Here is a 19,021-nt window from a genome sequence, read left to right on the forward strand (position 1 = left end):
ATTATTAGAACTTTCTGCCCCCAGCCTTGCCAAGTAATCCGCTGATTTATTCCCTTCCCGAAATATCTGAAAGAAATGGGCGCTAAGGCCCTGCAACACCACCATTACCTCGTCCTAATAATCCTCCATGTACCAAGTTGCACTTTTTTTTCCCCTTCAACCATTGAACTACTAGCTAGGAATCGAGCTCGACATCAATATCAATTAATCCCAATTATTTCACCAACCAAAGTCCATGCAATAACCCCATCAATTCCGCATGATTATTAGTGCCATTTCCTAACACTACCGAGAAAGCCAAAATGATATTTCCATCTGAATTCTGCACAACGTCCCTGCTCTTGCTAATCCCAGATTCCCTTTAGAAGCACCATCCACATTCAACCGAGTTAACCTTCTCTTCGGAGCCTTGACAAAACTTGAAATTATTGTAAAATGGCTATATCCCGCTTTGATTGCAGTTTCATTGATTTGTATATTTCTCCAATCTTTGCAATCCAATGCTTCAGCTACAACCAGACCTAATGCACCGAATCCTTCCTCCCTTCCATACAAGCTCTACACCTTCTCAACCACGTAAGCCAAATAATAATTGCAGGTAAAATCCTAAGTATCTGCCCTATCAGAGAGCTCTTTGAGGCCTTCATGAACCATGTATCGATTAACTAACTCCATGTTAAGGTCGATACACGGCCTAGCCCCACCCGAGCAGTAGCTCGCTACCACAATTCTTTTGTAAAGTTGTCAGATGCAAGAACATGATCTAAATTCTCGAAACCACCTGTCAAGCAACACTCACACTTTGACGCAATTGGAATCCCCACTGATCACAATTTATTATCAACACTCAGTGAATTATTAAATGCACTCCACATAGTAACATATATATTTTTTAGGAGACAATAATGACACAACTAGTCTGCCCATCGAACCTTTGAAGTACGTACTCTAACACAATTTCATGCACTATTAGAGGGGAATTTCCTATTCGTATTGTCTGTCCATACTAACACATCTTCCCCATTTCTACCTTTGCTCAAAACTCCCAACACCTTAGCAACTTTATGCTCACCAATTAACCTAGTAATCAAATCCACATCCCATTCGTTTTCAACCCGGCAATATCTAATTTTCAAATTAGGACTTTCCACAATCGCATGTGTTGCACCAATAAGACCATCCTCCAACCACTTATCCCACCAAAATGACACATTTTCATCCCGAATTTTCCACCTAGATCAGTTGAGAACCTCTGAAATGCACGAATGCACTTTCCTCCAAAACCAAGTTCTCTTTCCCTAGGGTAAATTAGTATCCAACAATTATAGGGCTTTTGGATCAATAGTTGCGTCTTTAATAACTGATATCAGAGCATATATCACATCACAAGTTCAAGTTATGAGGATTAAATGTTTAATCAAATTAGAATCTAACAATCCCATGACTTTTGGATCAATAGTTTAATTTTTAACACTTAAGTCAAACAATTTTACTATTGTTTACAAATATATTACTACTATTTACAAATTTATTATTTAATCTTATTTCATCTCATCTAATTTCAATATACAAAAACCTTATAAAAGCAGAAAAAATGGGGAAATCTCCATATATTTGCAGAACCTAATCCCTCTCCTATACAATTGAATCCATATCTACATTCATTTCAAAGCAATTATGAAATCTAGATCATAATCAATCAGCCCCAGTCGGATCACTTTTCCAATTGGACAAAAACATCCGCACAAAATGCCGTCCCCCGTTACTGAAACGCCCCGTTTTAAGGTTTAAACGACAACATCAAGAGGAAAAGGGTCTATCCCCGATTGAAAAAAAATCAAAACTTTCCTCCCATCCCCAGGCCCCAGCCACCTCTCTCTCTCTCTCTCTCTCTCTCGCGCCGACCCATCCTCTCCCTTTCCTACATCGTTTAGGGCTCCTCTGTCTCTCTCTCTCCCTCTTGCTGTGTGACTGTGTCTTGGTTTTGTTTCCTTGTTCTATTAGATCTCGTATTCCCGATTTCCTTTACGTATTTTTCAACGCCTTTAGTTCTCGATCTCCTCAGTTTTCTCTGCATTCTCTGGGAAAACTTTCTTTATATGTCTTCTGTGTTTCATCCTCGTTATTTGGTCCTTCAATTCCACATTTTGTCCTTAAATTGCTTCCAAATTTCCTTTTTTTAGTTTCATGTTTCCAATCTCCCATGTCGTTTCTTCAATTTTAGGGTTTTGATTTTTCGACTAGTTTTCTTTCCTATATGCGATTGTCTGATTTCATGAATATCTCGGGTCTTAGGTATTAGTATTTTCGGATTTTAAAAAAAAAAAATTTGGGGGTACGGTGATGGTGAGTTCAGAGGGGCTGAGTCCTTCGCCGGCTTCGGCATCGAAGCAACACGGCGTGACGAAGCCAATATCAACGGCGGGGCCCAGTGAAGCCGATAGACAGAGAAACAAAGAACTGGAGAAGGTTTGCATTGTCTTTCTTGTTTTAAGAGAGAGATCTGTTCTCTACTGTGTTCATGTTTTATGCTAAAATCTTAGTTTCTTGGTGTGAAAGTTCTTGGTGGATGCTGGGCTTTACGAGAGAAAAGAGGAAGCTGCCAAGAGAGAGGAGGTTCTTGGTCGAATTCGCCAGGTGAGATCACTCAATTCTTTTTAACGGGAAGTTGAATTTTTGTGGTAAAATTGCGAATTGAATGCCAGTGGGACCTAACAAGTCTCTGCCTAGAAGAATCACATATTTTTATTTTAAAAAGTGCGTTATCAAAGTTAGGCTGGTATTAAAGTTGTAGAATGGTAGAGGAAACTTATGAGTTTGGAATTTCTGGAGCTCACCCTCCCATGAAATAATTTATTTGATTTCTGGGGTGGGAACCCATGACGGCAACAAAAATACAGAAGACGAAACAATTGTATAATCAATGGAACCCGGTAGCCATGGTTAGTTTGGAAAAGACGAGGAAAAGTGGTGATCATTGCTAATCTGAACATTATGGTTTTACTAAATTTTGTTATGTAGACAGCAATGTCAGATGATGAGGTTGACGAGAATCCATGGTGTGATTTAACGTTTGAATCATCGTTGAGAATCAGAATCTGATGTATATATCAGTCCTGCCATCAGGATATCAAGATTCTTTTTCTTGGTAAAAATTTAGCTACCTAATCGGAAAGGGCCATGTGTTTTCATAGTTAACGTTATGCACACTTTACCAAGTCCCTATGTTGTTGAAACCAATCAGCTCTAGTTGGATCTTCCACAAGCACCATTGGGCCATTTCTGAATGGTTACCATGGCCTATTGACTACATAATGAAACGATGATTAAGTTAAAAGTTGAATAAAGTATTGTTAAAATATTTTTTTAATATTATTTTTATTTTGAGATTTGAAAAAGTTGAATTGTTTATTTTATTTTGTGTGGGAATTTGAAGAAGTGGTAATGATTAGATGATATGAGTTGAGAATAGTTGTGAAAACAAACGAGACCTAATATTTTGGAAGGAGAAGCAAAGGAACTGATGGTTTGTGGAGGAAGTTGGAGTATTGAAATTCAAGGTAAACAAATAAATGCCAGTGTGACAGACAGTAAGTGTAATCTATCTATTTGGAGCCTGGTGGAGATTAGGGAAATAGCTATTATCCAGGTTTGGTAATGGGGTGAGATGGAAAAAGTTTCCAAGTTGGTTATTTATTGTAAAGACTATTAAGGACACGCATAACTTTTTTTGGGATTGTTTGGCATCACTCTACTTTCATTTCATTTCTTTTTTATTATTGTTTTTTGGGGTAGTGGTGTTCTGTTTATGTTTTTGGTGACACCATGAATTTTAATAATGTTGGTTTGAGGGGATTGCTGAAATAAGTTTTTACCGGGTAATGATTGAATACGCACTAACTTCGTTACATGCCGTGATATTGAGGGAGGTGTTACACTTTATATTGAATGAATTTTATTAATGTTGCACTTTACACGTCGTTACATGTCTTGAATGATCTTGCATCTTTATTCAAGAGTAGAGTTTATGGGATCTCAATCAATGGTTTTGAAAAATAAATAACTTTTTGACAAAGTAAAGTGTGACACTCAGTTTAGATGGAATGGAATATAAGATTTAATATTTTTTTGAGAGTAATGATGTTGATATTATTAAAAATCTGAGAATGACTTTTACAACTCATTTTATGCAATACAATTGAAATACATGTTCTTTTTTTTACACCGATATTCTGATTTGTGGTTATTTTCAACTTTGCTTGCTAATTAGTGGTAAAAGTTATGTTTATATTAGATTGTAAAAGATTGGGTGAAGCAACTTACTCGGCTGAGAGGATACACTGATCAAATGGTGGAGGATGCAAATGCTGTCATCCTTACTTTTGGTTCTTATCGACTTGGGGTGAGTATGCTCTTTATGGTTTTAGTCCGTTTTGGTGAATTAAATTGTTTCCTTGAAACAATGCTCTAGACCTTCAGTTTTCTTTCCTTTCATTATCTCAATCATCATACTTCTGCTCTTCAAAATTTTTTTGTTGTAGTATGGTTTGTTGATGCATTTGATGTTCCTTTGTAAGATGATCCTTCCAAATTATCTGCAAAGCAAACTGAAGGTAGATTCTTGACAGGTACATGGTCCTGGGACTGACATAGACACATTGTGTGTGGGGCCATCATATGTGAATCGGGAGGTAATAATATAAATTTGGGCAATTTCTGTTATGGCTATTGGACTCATCATTTCAGTATTTGCATCTAATTCTTTCTTGTTACCAGGAAGACTTCTTCTTTATATTGCATAACATCTTGGCAGAAATGGAAGAAGTCACAGAACTGCAACCAGTTCCAGATGCTCATGTCCCAGTAATGAAATTCAAGTTTGATGGAATACCCATTGACCTTCTTTATGCAAGTATTTCTCTCTTGGTTGTACCAGAAGTAAGTTCAGAGCACTAAACGTTCTGTTAACCTTGTCAATTTTTGTTCCACATCTAGCTCCTAATTTGTAACTCGGTGTTCTCAGTTGTATACTTCATGTGTACTGGGTTATGCCTTGTTACTTGCTTCAATAAAATTTTATTTTACTTAAAAAAAAGCATCGTCAGTTTTGTCTAGCCAAAATGATGCATTATGTAAAGAGAGCTTTTAGAAATGTTTCTTGGGTAGTAGCAGTTGAATTTATTTTTTTGTGTGAGATGTTCCCTTAGCCTGATTATGGAGTATATGAATGAGAAGTTTTAAGAAAGAGTGCTCTCTTTCTCTCGACTGCCAGACCAAAGAAAGTTATCTTCTCTCTGTTGTGGTTAAAATCAACTGCATATATATTTCAAATTTCTATGAATTTAGTTCCCACATTTTTTTTTTGCACTTGGATGATTAGCTCCTTTCATGGTGTAGAATTGAGCTTAGTTTAAACCCCAGAGGTGCATAATGTTTTGATTAAAGATCTTGTTGCGCACACTTTCTTAGTTACTTTGCCCATTCATTTTGCCTTTTTTTGATGCTTGGTTTTCTGTAAGCATCAATAGATTTGTTTGTCTGACATTACCGTTGTGCAGCGTTACTTAATATCATAGATTGCTAATAGTTGTGGCAGTGTATGTAACTAACAACAAAAATCGTTTTATTAGGATGACAATTAGTTGCTCTATTAAATTCTTTTGACGTGTACTGTTTGATGTTAAGTTTGTCTACTTGTGGGCTTCTTTTAGCTTTAGAGTGCTTGATCTTTTGGATTTATCCAAGGTAACAAATGTGTCAACAGGACTTGGACATCTCTGATGTCTCTGTATTGTACAATGTTGATGAGCCCACCGTTCGAAGTCTTAATGGCTGCAGGGTTGCTGATCAAATTTTGAAGCTTGTTCCAAATGTCGAGGTGAAATGCTTCCTGCTGTTTTAATGACTAAACAAAATTGTTTCATATTGGTTTAGTGTTTTGTATTTAATTTCTATCTTTTTAAATATAATTTCTATTTTGGTCTGCCCATTACCTACTTTTTTGTGAATTGTAGCATTTTTGTACCACACTCCGGTGCTTGAAGTTTTGGGCCAAGAGGCGTGGTGTTTATTCCAATGTGAGTGACCTTTTACTTTCCTGATAATTAATCATTTTGTTTTTTCCGCTTCTTTTAACCTCTCTTGTGTGCATCTGTTCAGGTGACTGGATTTCTTGGGGGTGTTAACTGGGCACTTCTTGTAGCTCGTGTATGCCAGCTCTATCCTAATGCAGTTCCCAGTATGCTTGTTTCTCGATTTTTTAGGGTCTATACACAGTGGCGTTGGCCGAACCCTGTGATGTTATGTGCAATTGAAGAGGACAAACTTGGATTTTCTGTTTGGGATCCACGGAAGAACCCTCGAGACCGGACTCATCACATGCCCATCATAACGCCTGCTTACCCTTGCATGAATTCTAGCTACAACGTTTCGACAAGCACTCTCAGGGTTATGATGGAGCAGTTCCAACTTGGTAACAAATTTTGTGAGGTAAGAGGATTTATTGAGATGGAAGAAAACTTTTTTTGGTTGTGTATGTCCTTCACTGTTTTGTATTTTGGGTTTTTTTTTTCCTAAATCCAGGAGATTGAACTCAATAAAGCCCAATGGAATGCTCTGTTTGAACCATACTTGTTCTTTGAAAGCTATAAGAACTACCTTCAGGTAGACATAGTTGCAGCTGATGTCGATGACTTGCTTGCTTGGAAAGGCTGGGTGGAATCCAGGCTGAGGCAATTGACTCTGATGGTAACATCGATGCCTTGTTTTTTGGTTTATGGCACAAAAAACAGGGTTGTTAAAATTCATGTAGTAGACAGCATATGGGTGAAGAGTTGTTTCTTTTATCCCTAATGCTATCAATTCTGTTTGCAGATTGAGCGAGACACGTTGGGGAAGTTGCAGTGCCATCCTTATCCTCATGAGTATGTGGATACATCCAAGCAGTGTGCCCATTGTGCTTTCTTTATGGGTTTGCAAAGGAAACAGGGGGAGATGATTCAAGAAGGTCAGCAGTTTGATATCCGTGGGACCGTAGATGAATTCAGGCAGTCTGTAAACATGTACATGTTTTGGAAACCAGGGATGGAAATTTATGTTTCACATGTTCGTAGAAGGCAGATCCCTTCATATGTGTTCCCTGATGGTTATAAACGATCTCGACCATCGAGGCCAACTGCCCAGCAGCAGGCCAATAAACCCTCTCATGAATATGGTGAAGTTGGTAGGACTGGCTCTGGTGAGAGATGCCTTAAGAGGAAAAATGATACTGATGTGCAAGGTATCCCTGAAAAAGGGCGATCTATAACCCCTCAGAGTCAGGGTTCAATTTCTCCTGAGAATGGCTCCAGTGAGAGATGCCTTAAGAGGAAAAATGGTACTGATGTGCAAGGTATCCCTGAAAAAGGGCGATGTATTACCCCACAGAGAGAGGATTCGATTTCTCCTGAGATTATTACTGATGAGTTCAGTAGTGCGTCTCCAGAGCATTTGGTGTCTCATATGGTGGGAAACAAAACATCTGCTGAAACAAACAGAATATTGCAGGGTTATAATAGTAAGGTGGAAGGTCTGGCATCAAATGGATTGAGAACTGGGATTGGATCTGTTAGCCGAGAGCTGCGCTGGATTGATGGTGATAAAGGTTCTGCTGGGGAGCTAGCTGAAGCAGAAAAAGGGATGCTATGCCAAGAAACTGAGACTGCATGTGCATCAAATTCGAGCATAATAACAACTCCTACTAGTGAGGGCAGTTTTTGTGAGGATTCTGGATTTGTACCAGTGGCAGGTAGCAGTGTGGGAGAAAGCATTGCAGGGGCTAATAACCTGGGTTCTTCTCTGGGCGATTTGTGTGAAGCACATTCCATGTTGCCTTTGGAGGATGGATGTGTTAATTGCGATGGAGTTTCGCAAGATGGATCGCTGGAAGAGTTAGAGGTTTCGGATTTAAGTTCCTTCACTTGCCTTGATTTTCTATAAACTGTCATTTTTCTCTATCTTAGTCATCTCTTCATTCTCTTCTTTGGCTATTTGGCATTTTACTCTGCTAGTGGATTTCTTATTTCATCAGTCTGACCCATAGATTGTAGAGTTTTATGGTCCTTCACCAGTGCTGTACAATCTTAGAAGGTGGACAGTTGAGAATCACACTTTAGTAGGGACTCTGTCTGAGTTCACAAATACATATATCTTTTACCTAGTATTTTTTTTCTTTACTTTTTGACTTATTTAATCTTGGATATGTATTATGTTCTGACCAATCGTAACCTAATTTCTTGTATGTCTTTTGCTTTTTAATGTGAAGCCAAATGCTGCACTTGAGATGGTGATAAATGCATCAGGTGGTGTGAACTCAGAAGCTGTGCAGAAACAAGTGTTAAGGCATGTATTTTGAAATTTTAGATGTCATATCCGGGGTTCTTCTTATATTGTCTGTCTTTATACTGCTTTCTTGGTTTTTTTTCCTCTCTCAGTAGCAGATTGAGTTTAACAACTACGGCATGAAAGATTAGATATTGGATCAATGGCAATCTTTGGCTGTGAAGACATGTTGATCTGAACAGAAAGATAGAAAGCCAGCAGTTCCGGTAAGTGTGATTTTAATTGCTGGCTTTCATTTCTTTCGTTTTTTCAGGCATGCTTGCATGGTCTACCTCGCGAAGTCAAAACCAGTCAGAGCACCAACTAAAGAGCCCTGTGGGGTTAGTTCTGCCATGCGTGTACAGTTTATAATGTTAAGAATTATACTCCCAAGTACTGGATGCTCTGGAGCTTAGCAGATGATCATAGGTTTGTACTTTTTTTCCTCTTTCTAGCAGGCTTTGTTAAGAGATTTCTAATTTGAAAAAAAACCACAAAAAAAAAAAAAAGAAAAGAAAAAAGATGGTTGGCATTGTGTGGCAGGGTGTCGTAGTGTTGCTTGGTTAGATTGACTTATTGTTTTATTATATGTGAGGAGGGACTTAGACGTGAGCCTAGGCTTATTAACTTTGGTTGGGTGTGTGCTTCTTATCCAACCTTGTGTACACTTGCTACTTTGCATTAAACATTACAGTATTGAACTCTCTCTCTCTCTCTCTCTCTCTCTCTCTGTGCGTGTGTTCATGGACCTTGCTGCCTTGCATGTTGACGAAGTTATGCTTTGGTACAATCCATGAACAATGCTAGTAGCGATGCAACACTGTTGTTTCAGAGTCTTGGTATCTGATTAATGGAGTAACTGTTTTGACATGGGATTTCTGGAGTAGTTTTTGCTGGCTTTATTATATCCACAGATTGGATGGAATTGATGGCATGGTTGCAGCAAAAAAGACAGGACATGGAAATACGAGTGGTGCTGGCAACTTTATTTTTGTTTTCCTTAAATCGCTGTAACCGCTTAAACAAACAACTAATCAGAAAGAGACCATTTCAGGTAGTGTCTAAAAACTCTCTAAAGATGATCTTGTGGCCGCCAGTCTGCTTTGTTAGCTAGACAGTATTCCTTATTAAAAGGTACTGATAGCAAACTTTTAAGGAAACGTTACAAAAATTATATGAGCGCGATCATTGCCGCCTTGTCAGCGCCCAAAATTGTCATTGGGAAGGTCGATTCCTAAGTTCTGCACAAAACTAATCCTATTGGTTCTGTGACATTAACTTCACATATCCTCCGCTTTTAATTAGAGTTGAAAGGCTGACATCCTGACAAAGGAGCTGAGGTGTTGAAATGTGATGCCTTCATTATTATTCATTTTATTGGTGGTACTGTTCTAAGATTTACATCCATATCCAGACTAGGACCCACCAGAACAGCAATGGTTATGCTCTCTGGATCCAGAAGGAAATGGTTAACCAGATGCATAGCCCGTACTCTCGAGCCTTGCTGAGTTTAGAAAAAATCACTCCTATCCCTTTCTTTTCCTGTCCCACGGTTACTTTAAAAGTGAGACCGGTCTTTGTTTTCGATCCTAAGTTAGGCAGCTATCAACGACAACGACCCTTGAATCTATATCCCATGTCTTGTACCCACTCTCTCTTGTTTGCCCCTCATGTCCATTGCTTTTAACAAAGCTCAGCTCAGCTCAGCTATCAAACAAACCCAAACCGTTCAATCTAGCCATGTTCTTCAGCTCATAGAGAGCGTTTAAGACAGGGCCAAGGCATCTTAGTTTGTCGTTATGGTTTGCAAGCAAAATGATCCAAGGGTCTAAGAATGATGGATGCATTGCATCACTGTCAATGGTCTGCTAGGGGGATGTATTTTTGGTACACCCCCTTAAAACAAAAAGCATTTACTGTATACAATTTCTCCCCACCCGAAGCCGAAAGTAACCTTTGAATAGTGTGTACTCTGTAGCAGTGGATGTGGATGTTGTATCAACTGAATCTAAAAGGGAAAAAAATGCAGGAGCTTGTGGTGGATCACAGCATTGATCAGTCTTAAGAGCCTTGAAATTGCATTTCAGATGGGTGTTAAAAAAACCAGCCAGACTGCATTTCCTTTTCTACTGCTGGATTGTCAATTCAGAAAATGTTGCATTTACAACAGTAAGAAAACAACAGCCCATCATTTGTCTGTCTCACTGTCTGTCCGCGTCCAAATTTGGTACATCATGCTGAAACTGTTTTCCCCACCCTACCAACTCTCCATCGACCAAGTCGTTTCCACATTGCAATAACACCTTCGGAAGTTAACAGGTTCCATTTAGGCAATCTTGAAGGTTTGAAAGTATAACCAATTCAATAGAAGCAAATGTTTAGATTCACCACGCCCACAGTTTGCCCTATATGCGCCATAATTTATTAATACTGCCATTCTCATGGACATTCTTCCTACTTTTATATCCCCAAAGAACAAAAATACAGACCAAACACATAAGTCACTTGTTACAAAATAACGCATCGTCTGAACAAACATTTGTCTGGCTAATTAAACTTTCTACAAGAGCCAAGACGAATACCATTAGGAATTCTCAATAAAAGTAAAACCATTCATGAAACATTACTTGGACTTGTAAACTAGAAACATAACTTGGACACGTAAGCTGATAATTTTCTCTTCACCACAAAAATATGCGTCAAAATGTGGAATGGAAACACTTAAAAACATCAGCGCATTTTTCTTTTTTCACCTCCTTGGAGATTCAAGTGATGATACCTTGACTTGCTTGCTGCTGCCAACTGAACAACAATGAAAGCCATCAACCCACAATCAGCAAATAATATCTCAATACCACTAGTAATAATAAATGATTCAAAGCAACAATTTATATGAAATTTGAGGATGAACTTACGGCTAAGAGCAGAAAGTTCAGAGCTCTTCAGCACCCGCAGCCTCTTCACGGTAGATACAAACATGCTGTAAATTACAAATTAAGATGTTTAAGTCATAAAACAACTCAATCAATTAACGGTAGAAAGTGCCAAATTAAAAATGGAATCAGTCAATTTTAGTGAAAGAGCTTTGAGATTTGGATAGGATAAGTTGTACATCTGTGCAAGCAAAGCAGTTCCAGGACAAATTTATAACAGAGTAGCAAAAAGTATTATGATTAAAGAAAGTTTATGATTGTTATGATATTCGGAATCAAATACTATTCTTTAAATAAGTTAAAAGGAATCTAATACTATATTACCGGGCAGATTAAACAAAAATAACGACATTAACGGGGTATTGTGTGTCATAGGCTCATGGCTCATTAACCAGGTGAGGATATATAATATAGATAAATAAAATCTGAACTGCATTAGATCCACAGTGGTAAGATGCTTACTGCCATGGGACATCCCCAACAAGCATCCTGTCTCCTTCATTATCCTCATAAACAAGAGTATATTCACCACTTCCGTCCAATAAACCGGTAATTGCTTTGTCTTCCTCTTGCTTGTTCTGGATTCCACACTCTCGGGAATCTCTTTGAGCTAAACAAAATCACATAACTAGATCTCAGTGTTTAAGTCAAGTCACTATAGCGCAGATAGAAGTTACTAATCCAAGAAAAAAAAAAATTAGATGTTGAACACGTGTAAAAACTTGGGTAAAAAAACAAAACATTAGTAATAACAATAATTGGAGGAAATCACTGAATGTATAATCCCTCATTACCCCCAACCAACAACCCCCCCCCCCAGGGGTCTGCTAACTGACGCATCATGGGGCCGCATGAAACCCAATTCATTAAATTATTTGTTTGGTGAAGAGAATTTGACCAAGGGCCACGGCTACCTTACAGAATCGGGTGACATCTATAATGCAAATACTCTTTGTCTAAGGTAAAAGACTGACCAAATTGACATCACCAAGCATCACAATACATATTTAATGTTGAATAAGTGGATATTGCTATTTATTTAGTAAGCCCACTATTTCAACTATATGCACTAATATATTGACTAAAAAGATCAGTTAATAAAGGAGAAAAAGACGTGTAGATAACCTGCAAGTAGGCCTCTAAAGAGTTCATCAACAGCAGAGGAGAGATTCTCATAACTGTCATAGGCTTTGAGATCCACTTTTCTCCCAATTGGGACTCCATCCATATTGATCTTCACGAATAGGCCTTTGGTGCAAGACTCAACCGGTTTTTTACAGGGAACCTTGTCTGCGACCGCATTTTGCGACTCAGAAGCTGGTCTTGAAGAGCTACTGCTTGCTAGGTTCTTCCTGAATGATCGAATTGGAGGCCAACCCACGACTGGAGAAGGAGCAGTCCTATTTTGTAGAGCAGAAGTCAGAGAAGCACAATAAAATCAGTACAAAGAACATAGATCTTAAGCAGCTTTCACAAAGTGGAAAAAATGTTTCAATACCGTGAAAATTTGGTCAGTTCTGTAGTTGCAACAACACGACTAAAAACAAGACAACAAAAAAACCAACGAAACTTCTCATTCGCAAATATAATCAAGAAGGCCTAATGCTTATAAATTTTGGTGTACCACATATTTCCTTTTCTTTAATTTAGATGAAGGGGATGCATATATACCTCACAAGAAAGAAAGGATTGTCAAACATGCATTGATGAAGAACAAATCGGGATTTCACATCTTTGGAGATAAAGCCTAACAAAAAAGGAAGGACGAGGGGCTAAATCTTTAACAAAAAAGGAATCGAAAACCAGTGACGACTGTTGCACCAACACGAATGAATATACAGCTCTATTTGTTATCAAAATAATGGTTTCATATAAAATTCAGAAATATAAGCATTAAAAATTGGAGCAATTATGCATGGACCACAACGTGATCTGGGAATGGATATCCTATCCAGAAGATTTTTTTTTTTTTAAATACGCCTACGAGAGGACAGGCGGGAGAACCTTTTCTGAGAGCTGTTGGGCACAGCTGTCATTGCAGAAGATTGTGAAAATGCTTTCTTCTCTGCACTCTGCAACTCTACCACGTTACTGCAACGGGGCTGCGACGCTTCCTGAGCCAAAACCGGGAAGCTCTGAAGTGTTGACGGTACCTGAAGAAAAGATGGAGCTTTTGTCTGCTTTTGATTGTGCTGGGTCTTTCCCTGGAAAGCTGAAGAAGACCATGGAGATGACAAATTAACAGCCCCTACAGGGTTTTCAGAGGAAGAGAACATCTGTGTTTGGCTTCCACTGCTGCTGTTATTAATGCTAGTGTTTTGGGTCATGGAAGTAGTGGGAGAGAAGTACCCAAGAGAGAGTAAAGACTCGCTACTCTCTCTTTGGTTTTTCATTGTATTATCTGTCATAGACCAGTCCTCACCCGGAGGACCAAGCCTAAGCTCTAACTTGTTCTCCTCTGAAAGACCACGCCTTCTTTGTTCATCTCTGTTGACCAGCCACGCTCTCTCTTTGGGAACCAAATCTAAGAACTGAGGGCAGACATCATTTCTGGATGATCCATCCATCTCTAAACCAGGAAAGACTGTCCTGGAAATAAGTCAGATGAAAAATCTCCTTGTCTCTACAACTGTTAATCAGCACCAAGAGGCTTCGAGCACCTCACTGGAAAATGCAAAAATATTCACAGATTATAAACTTGGACTTGCAAAGGAGTATCTAAAGACTTCGAAGCTCGGTTGTCGAACAAAGTGACACGTGGAAAAACCAAAAGACAAAGTTAGGCCTGAAGAGGTTAACCGGAGCTCAAAACTAAAGCCCACGTCCTCAAATTATCAAAAAAACAGTTATTTTGACCGCTGAATCGAACTTACCCAAAAAACAGACATCCGAAACCAAACCCAGATGAATAAAGTGGAAGAAACACGCTGATATCTCAGCGACCGAAGTAAGAAGATAAAGGAACACTAACAAAAACCCCAAACTTTAGGAGCTTCAACCCATGAAAATCTTCAAAAGAAACGCCCCGTCCCTGAGAGTTAAAACCTAGAGCACGATCTTTTAAAGCCCGAGAGAAACCCCACCAAGAAAGAAAACCCAATGAGATAAACAACCCAAAAGCAAAATAGAGAGCAGAGGGAGCTATTATAGCAAGGGATTGATATCTAGCTTTTCGCTTTTAAAAACTTTTATTTGCACGCTAGTGGGCTCCTCTCACTCACTCACTCGCTCACTCAAACTTGGTATATAGATGTTGCAGATGGAGATTTCGAACAGAGAAAAAATAGAGAAAGATGATGAAAAGAAAAACCCAGAGAGATTCCCCCTTACTCAGAGCCCAAAACAGGAACGGAATTATATCATAACGCACGCAACCAGGACCCCCTAAAAAATGTTAGGTAGTTCGGCACAGGAAGCAACCAAGCGTGCTGTGCTGACCTCCCCCGTAAAGATGCCTCCCCTCTGGTCTACCACACCTCACCAACAAACAAACACGCAGACTAGCCTGAGTAGCCTCTCATATTAGCACACAATCCCAAACATCTTCCCCTTTATTTAAGTCTTGTCGAAAAGAGAAAGTTACTAAGGCGAAGACTAACGTGGCATGCTGGCTACGAAAGTCACCTGCACTATTAAGTCCCGTATTAATTAAGTTGATTTGATCACACCCTATAAAAACAAAACAGAGAGAGACTAAGGTAACTTAAATTGAGAGAGAGACACTTGAGGCTTAATTAAATCTTGGGTTGCATTTTAGGGAGTCATGAATTGATGGATGGTATAATTTACTCGTATTTAGTATATTATTTCTCTGAAATAGAACCTGAAAATGATAGAGATTAGAGAGAGAAGGTGAGAGGATTTGCAGGGCTTGTGCGATAAAAACGAAGTTTAATGCAAACGAACTTTCACATCCCTGATTAAAAGGATTGGGGCTAAATAATATTTCTGTCATATATATATATATATATATATATACAGCCACTCGACATTTGATCGGGAAAACCCAATTTTGAGTTTAGACACAAGGCTCGAGAGAACTCTGATCCCTCACAGTCTAAAGGAGACCTTCTTTTTATGCACTTTTTGTGTATGAATCAAAACTCCCGTCCGTGCACCACCTAATCCTTCTGAATAACTCGGCAAAAAAAGTCGCCCGATCATTCCCCTTTTACGTGGTTAGGTTAACCCACGTTCTGGGTGGCTAACTAGAAAAACGGAACTTAGAAACTATAAGACAACAATTCCCCATTTATATAATTTCGGCTGTTGTTCTGTGATCCAGTTTAAGAACACAGTCCTCAATTATTATTATTATTATTATTTTATATAGATAACGGTTAAGTATACAAAAAAAAATTAGATAAAAATAAATTTATAAACTGATGTAATTTTATAAGATTCGTTAAATTTATTTTACGATAAAAATAATTTTATAATTTAATATATCATATCAAAACAAATTAATTTATAAATTTATTTGTATAATCTTATATATTTCTCTTTCCTATAAATTTGGCTGAATGAACCTAACATGCCGCATTTCGTAAATGGACAGAATTCCTAGTCAACTTAATTGGGCATATTAATGGTATATTGTGTTTATATATATATATATATATATATATGTATATATGTATATATATATGTCTTCTGATCATTTATGGATGTTTCATTTATTTTGAATAGTAAAATGGACAAATCCCACATCCCCACGTGTTAAGAAGTGAGAAATGAAGTTTGGAATGTGTTGTTTTCATCAGGATGATAGTACTGATAAAACAATATCTCTGGCCGGCGATGCATGCATGGGTGCATTTTCTATCATGCGTGTTATAATCAGCTCAACCTGAGCTGCACGAGGGATACAAGCTCGAAAATGAAATCTACGTGCCTGCTCATAGGTTTATAATGCTAGAAATTCCCATTCAAATTTACTGTTCCTCTGCTACAATCTTTATTTTGTACTGCTCTTATGTAGGTATATGACTGTCTTTTTGTTTCATTAGGTATAGATAATAGAGTGATAGGTCGACAGAAAAGAATGTCTTAATGAGAGAAGATTTAGATATATGATGGTAGATAATAGTAGTTGTTGCATGATGATCGTGTTATTCTACTGATCTTTTGATGTTGAGGTTATTAGTTTATATGCCTAACAAAACACATGCCAGAATTGGAATATTGGTACGTGGCGATCATAAGATAGGATCGAAGAAATGTTGAACACGTAATAAGATAAGATCAGCAACATTAACAGTTTCTTTGTGGACGAATGCTCATATATAATAGAAGATATGCAATTTTCCCACCATTTAGCACAAAATAAGCAATTGCTCGAATCTATGTGTTAACAATCAATGTTGTATATAATTTACTGCAAGAAATATGGGCTTTTCTCATGAATTTTTTCTCCATGACTACAGCTTGTGGGAAAAATGGTGAGAAGAAAATACAAAAAGATTCCGCCGCAATATGTTTTATCACTATGCATGACTTTTCGTGCGATAAGAGGAAAATGGTGGCTAAAAGTGACTTATTGCAACGAGATTTTAAAATCGTGGTAAAGGGTAAGCGTTTTTTCCTACGTACAAAAGTAAACTTACATATACAAGTTGATATATCTTGACGTGAAATATTGTATCTACTTTATAATAATAATAAATAAAAAAATTCAATCTTACGTTTGACTGCACATCAATTTATAAGTTCAAATTTATAAAATCTTTGTGTAGCCCAACTATTTCTATATATTTTGAATATACAATAAGAACTTCTTAATTTTTAAAAATTTTCGTAATAGATTTTGCGTCACTCTCGATCCTCTACAACTCGGCATTCTGATCAATATTCATTGTTACGTGATGGGTCTATGCAATTTTTCTAAAATCCTCCTCATAAGTCGTTCTTTTTCTCTTTCTTTCTTTTTTTTTTAATTTCACTTCCTAACTTGTAAGGATAGAAACGAAAAATAAAAATAAGGGTGCAACAGTACGATAACTTTCCAAGAGTTCACCTATCTTAATACGGGTTCGGCTTGGTTCTTGTTATAAAATAACAGAAAATTTCCTGTTAAGCAGATCGATGTCGTGAAGATATCTTATTTTTTGGCACGAGAATGTGAAAAGTTTGGATACATTGGCTACTGAACATATATATATATTTACTATTTTTCTTATATGCTGGCCGAACTCGTTTAGAACATTTTGGTTTGACGTATACTCATAAAAACCGCTTTTCCTTTATGGTAAACTACTTGCTTGCACGAAGAAGAACAAGCAGCAAAAACTTGGAATATTGGTAAATGTAAATCTGCTTTGTTCGGCACTTTTCTAGAACAAAATAGGTAAATGTAAACCTACTTTTCTTTCTATGTTCATAGTCTTTTCCTTTTATTTGTTTTCCTTATATTTGAGTTGATCTCCTAAGGATTCTTCCATTTATATTTTGCATATCATTTCCTTAAATCCAATTTAGTCTTCAAGTCTCTACGACTAAGCCATTATTTGATTTTCTTGTCACTTGTGCTTGCCTTTTTTGCTGATTATATTTCTGCAGCTTGTGTTTGTCAATATGCCATTTTAATGTGTAGAAAGAGTTTTTGTTGTTTTCAGTCACTTTTAAATTTTCTTTTGGACAAGTACTTGTCACTTTCAAAGACTAGATATGAATCTAAAAGTTCAGGTGCTTATTGTAATTTTTCAGAGACCGTAATATACATGGAAGAGATAATCAAGAATAATGATCAAACTTTGGTTATAGATCATACACCAAAGTTTGGAGTTGAGTTTGATTCTGAACAAGAGGCATACGACTTCTATAATGAGTATGGACGGAACTATGGATTTAGTATTCAAAGAAAATGGTATAATAAAGGAAAAGTAGATGTCTTGGTGACTTCAAGAAAATTTGTGTGCTGTAAATATGGACTTGAGCCCAATGGGAGAGAGATAGACAAAAAAAAAAATGGGTGAACTAAAACAAGGTCAGGTTGCAAAGCACATATGATAATTTGACATGATAAAGAAAAACAAAAATATTACATACATAGTATTGAGCTCAATCATAATCATGTTATTCATATTCCACAATGTGCTCACATGATGCCATCACAACGAAATATTTCAAAAGCACAAGCATTGGAAATTGATTTAGCATACGATAGTGGTATAAAATTAAAGGATTCCTCTGAGTTCATGGGTAGGCAAGTTGGTGGGAAAGATGCTATTGGTTACACAAAGCAAGATTAGAAGAATTATCTTCATAACAAATGACAACGAGAGCTAAAATATGACGAGGCAAGGAGTTTATGGAGATACTTCCAAAAGCATAAACGAGAGAATCCTTCCTTTTATAATGTTGTACAATTAGATTTTGTAGAGCAGATAACAAATATTTTTTGGGCAGATGCCAAATGATTGTTGATCATAATTTATTTGGTGATGTCATTTCTTTCTATACGACATATAGAACTAACAAGGAGTATTGACCACTTGCAATATTTGTTAAGTTTAATCATCACAAAAGAGATTGTTATATTTGGTGCTGCACTTCTTTATGACGAGACCATATATTCATTTAAATGGTTGTTTGAAACTTTCTTTCAATCAATGTTAGGAAAGAAACCAAAGACAATCTAGCAATGGCAAAAGCTATTTCAATGGTAATGCCAAGTACCTATCATCAGATGTGTAAGTGGCATTTAATGCAAAATGCTATGAAACATGTTG

The 19,021-nt window shown here is 37.3% G+C and overlaps 2 protein-coding genes across 3 annotated transcripts; one reads left to right on the forward strand and one right to left on the reverse strand.

Moving 5' to 3' along the window:
* Nucleotides 1-1,829: 1,829 nt before the first annotated feature.
* LOC108985055 (nuclear poly(A) polymerase 4-like) lies at nucleotides 1,830-9,066 on the forward strand. 2 transcript variants are annotated; one of them, XM_018957202.2, is made up of 12 exons: nucleotides 1,830-2,469; nucleotides 2,560-2,637; nucleotides 4,295-4,402; nucleotides 4,629-4,691; nucleotides 4,777-4,938; nucleotides 5,765-5,878; nucleotides 6,015-6,077; nucleotides 6,160-6,489; nucleotides 6,583-6,747; nucleotides 6,874-7,935; nucleotides 8,303-8,379; nucleotides 8,472-9,066. In XM_018957202.2, exons 1-12 carry the CDS (start codon nucleotides 2,344-2,346, stop codon nucleotides 8,500-8,502), a joined length of 2,379 nt encoding a protein of 792 aa, XP_018812747.2. In that variant the 5' UTR covers nucleotides 1,830-2,343; the 3' UTR covers nucleotides 8,503-9,066. The 2 variants fall into 2 exon arrangements, with proteins under 2 accessions (XP_018812747.2, XP_018812746.2); XM_018957201.2 differs by having other exon boundaries at nucleotides 8,633-9,066.
* Nucleotides 9,067-10,666: 1,600 nt separating this feature from the next.
* On the reverse strand, nucleotides 10,667-14,811 carry LOC108985056 (auxin-responsive protein IAA6-like). Its single transcript, XM_018957205.2, has 6 exons — nucleotides 14,165-14,811; nucleotides 13,296-13,955; nucleotides 12,417-12,691; nucleotides 11,754-11,901; nucleotides 11,274-11,338; nucleotides 10,667-11,160 (listed from the first exon to the last, which is right to left on the reverse strand). Exons 2-6 carry the CDS (start codon nucleotides 13,856-13,858, stop codon nucleotides 11,108-11,110), a joined length of 1,104 nt encoding a protein of 367 aa, XP_018812750.1. The 5' UTR covers nucleotides 13,859-13,955; nucleotides 14,165-14,811; the 3' UTR covers nucleotides 10,667-11,107.
* Between the last annotated feature and the right edge of the window lie 4,210 nt (nucleotides 14,812-19,021).

The sequence above is a fragment of the Juglans regia genome, chromosome 7 (assembly GCF_001411555.2).
Source record: "Juglans regia cultivar Chandler chromosome 7, Walnut 2.0, whole genome shotgun sequence".
NCBI classification, from domain to species: domain Eukaryota; kingdom Viridiplantae; phylum Streptophyta; class Magnoliopsida; order Fagales; family Juglandaceae; genus Juglans; species Juglans regia.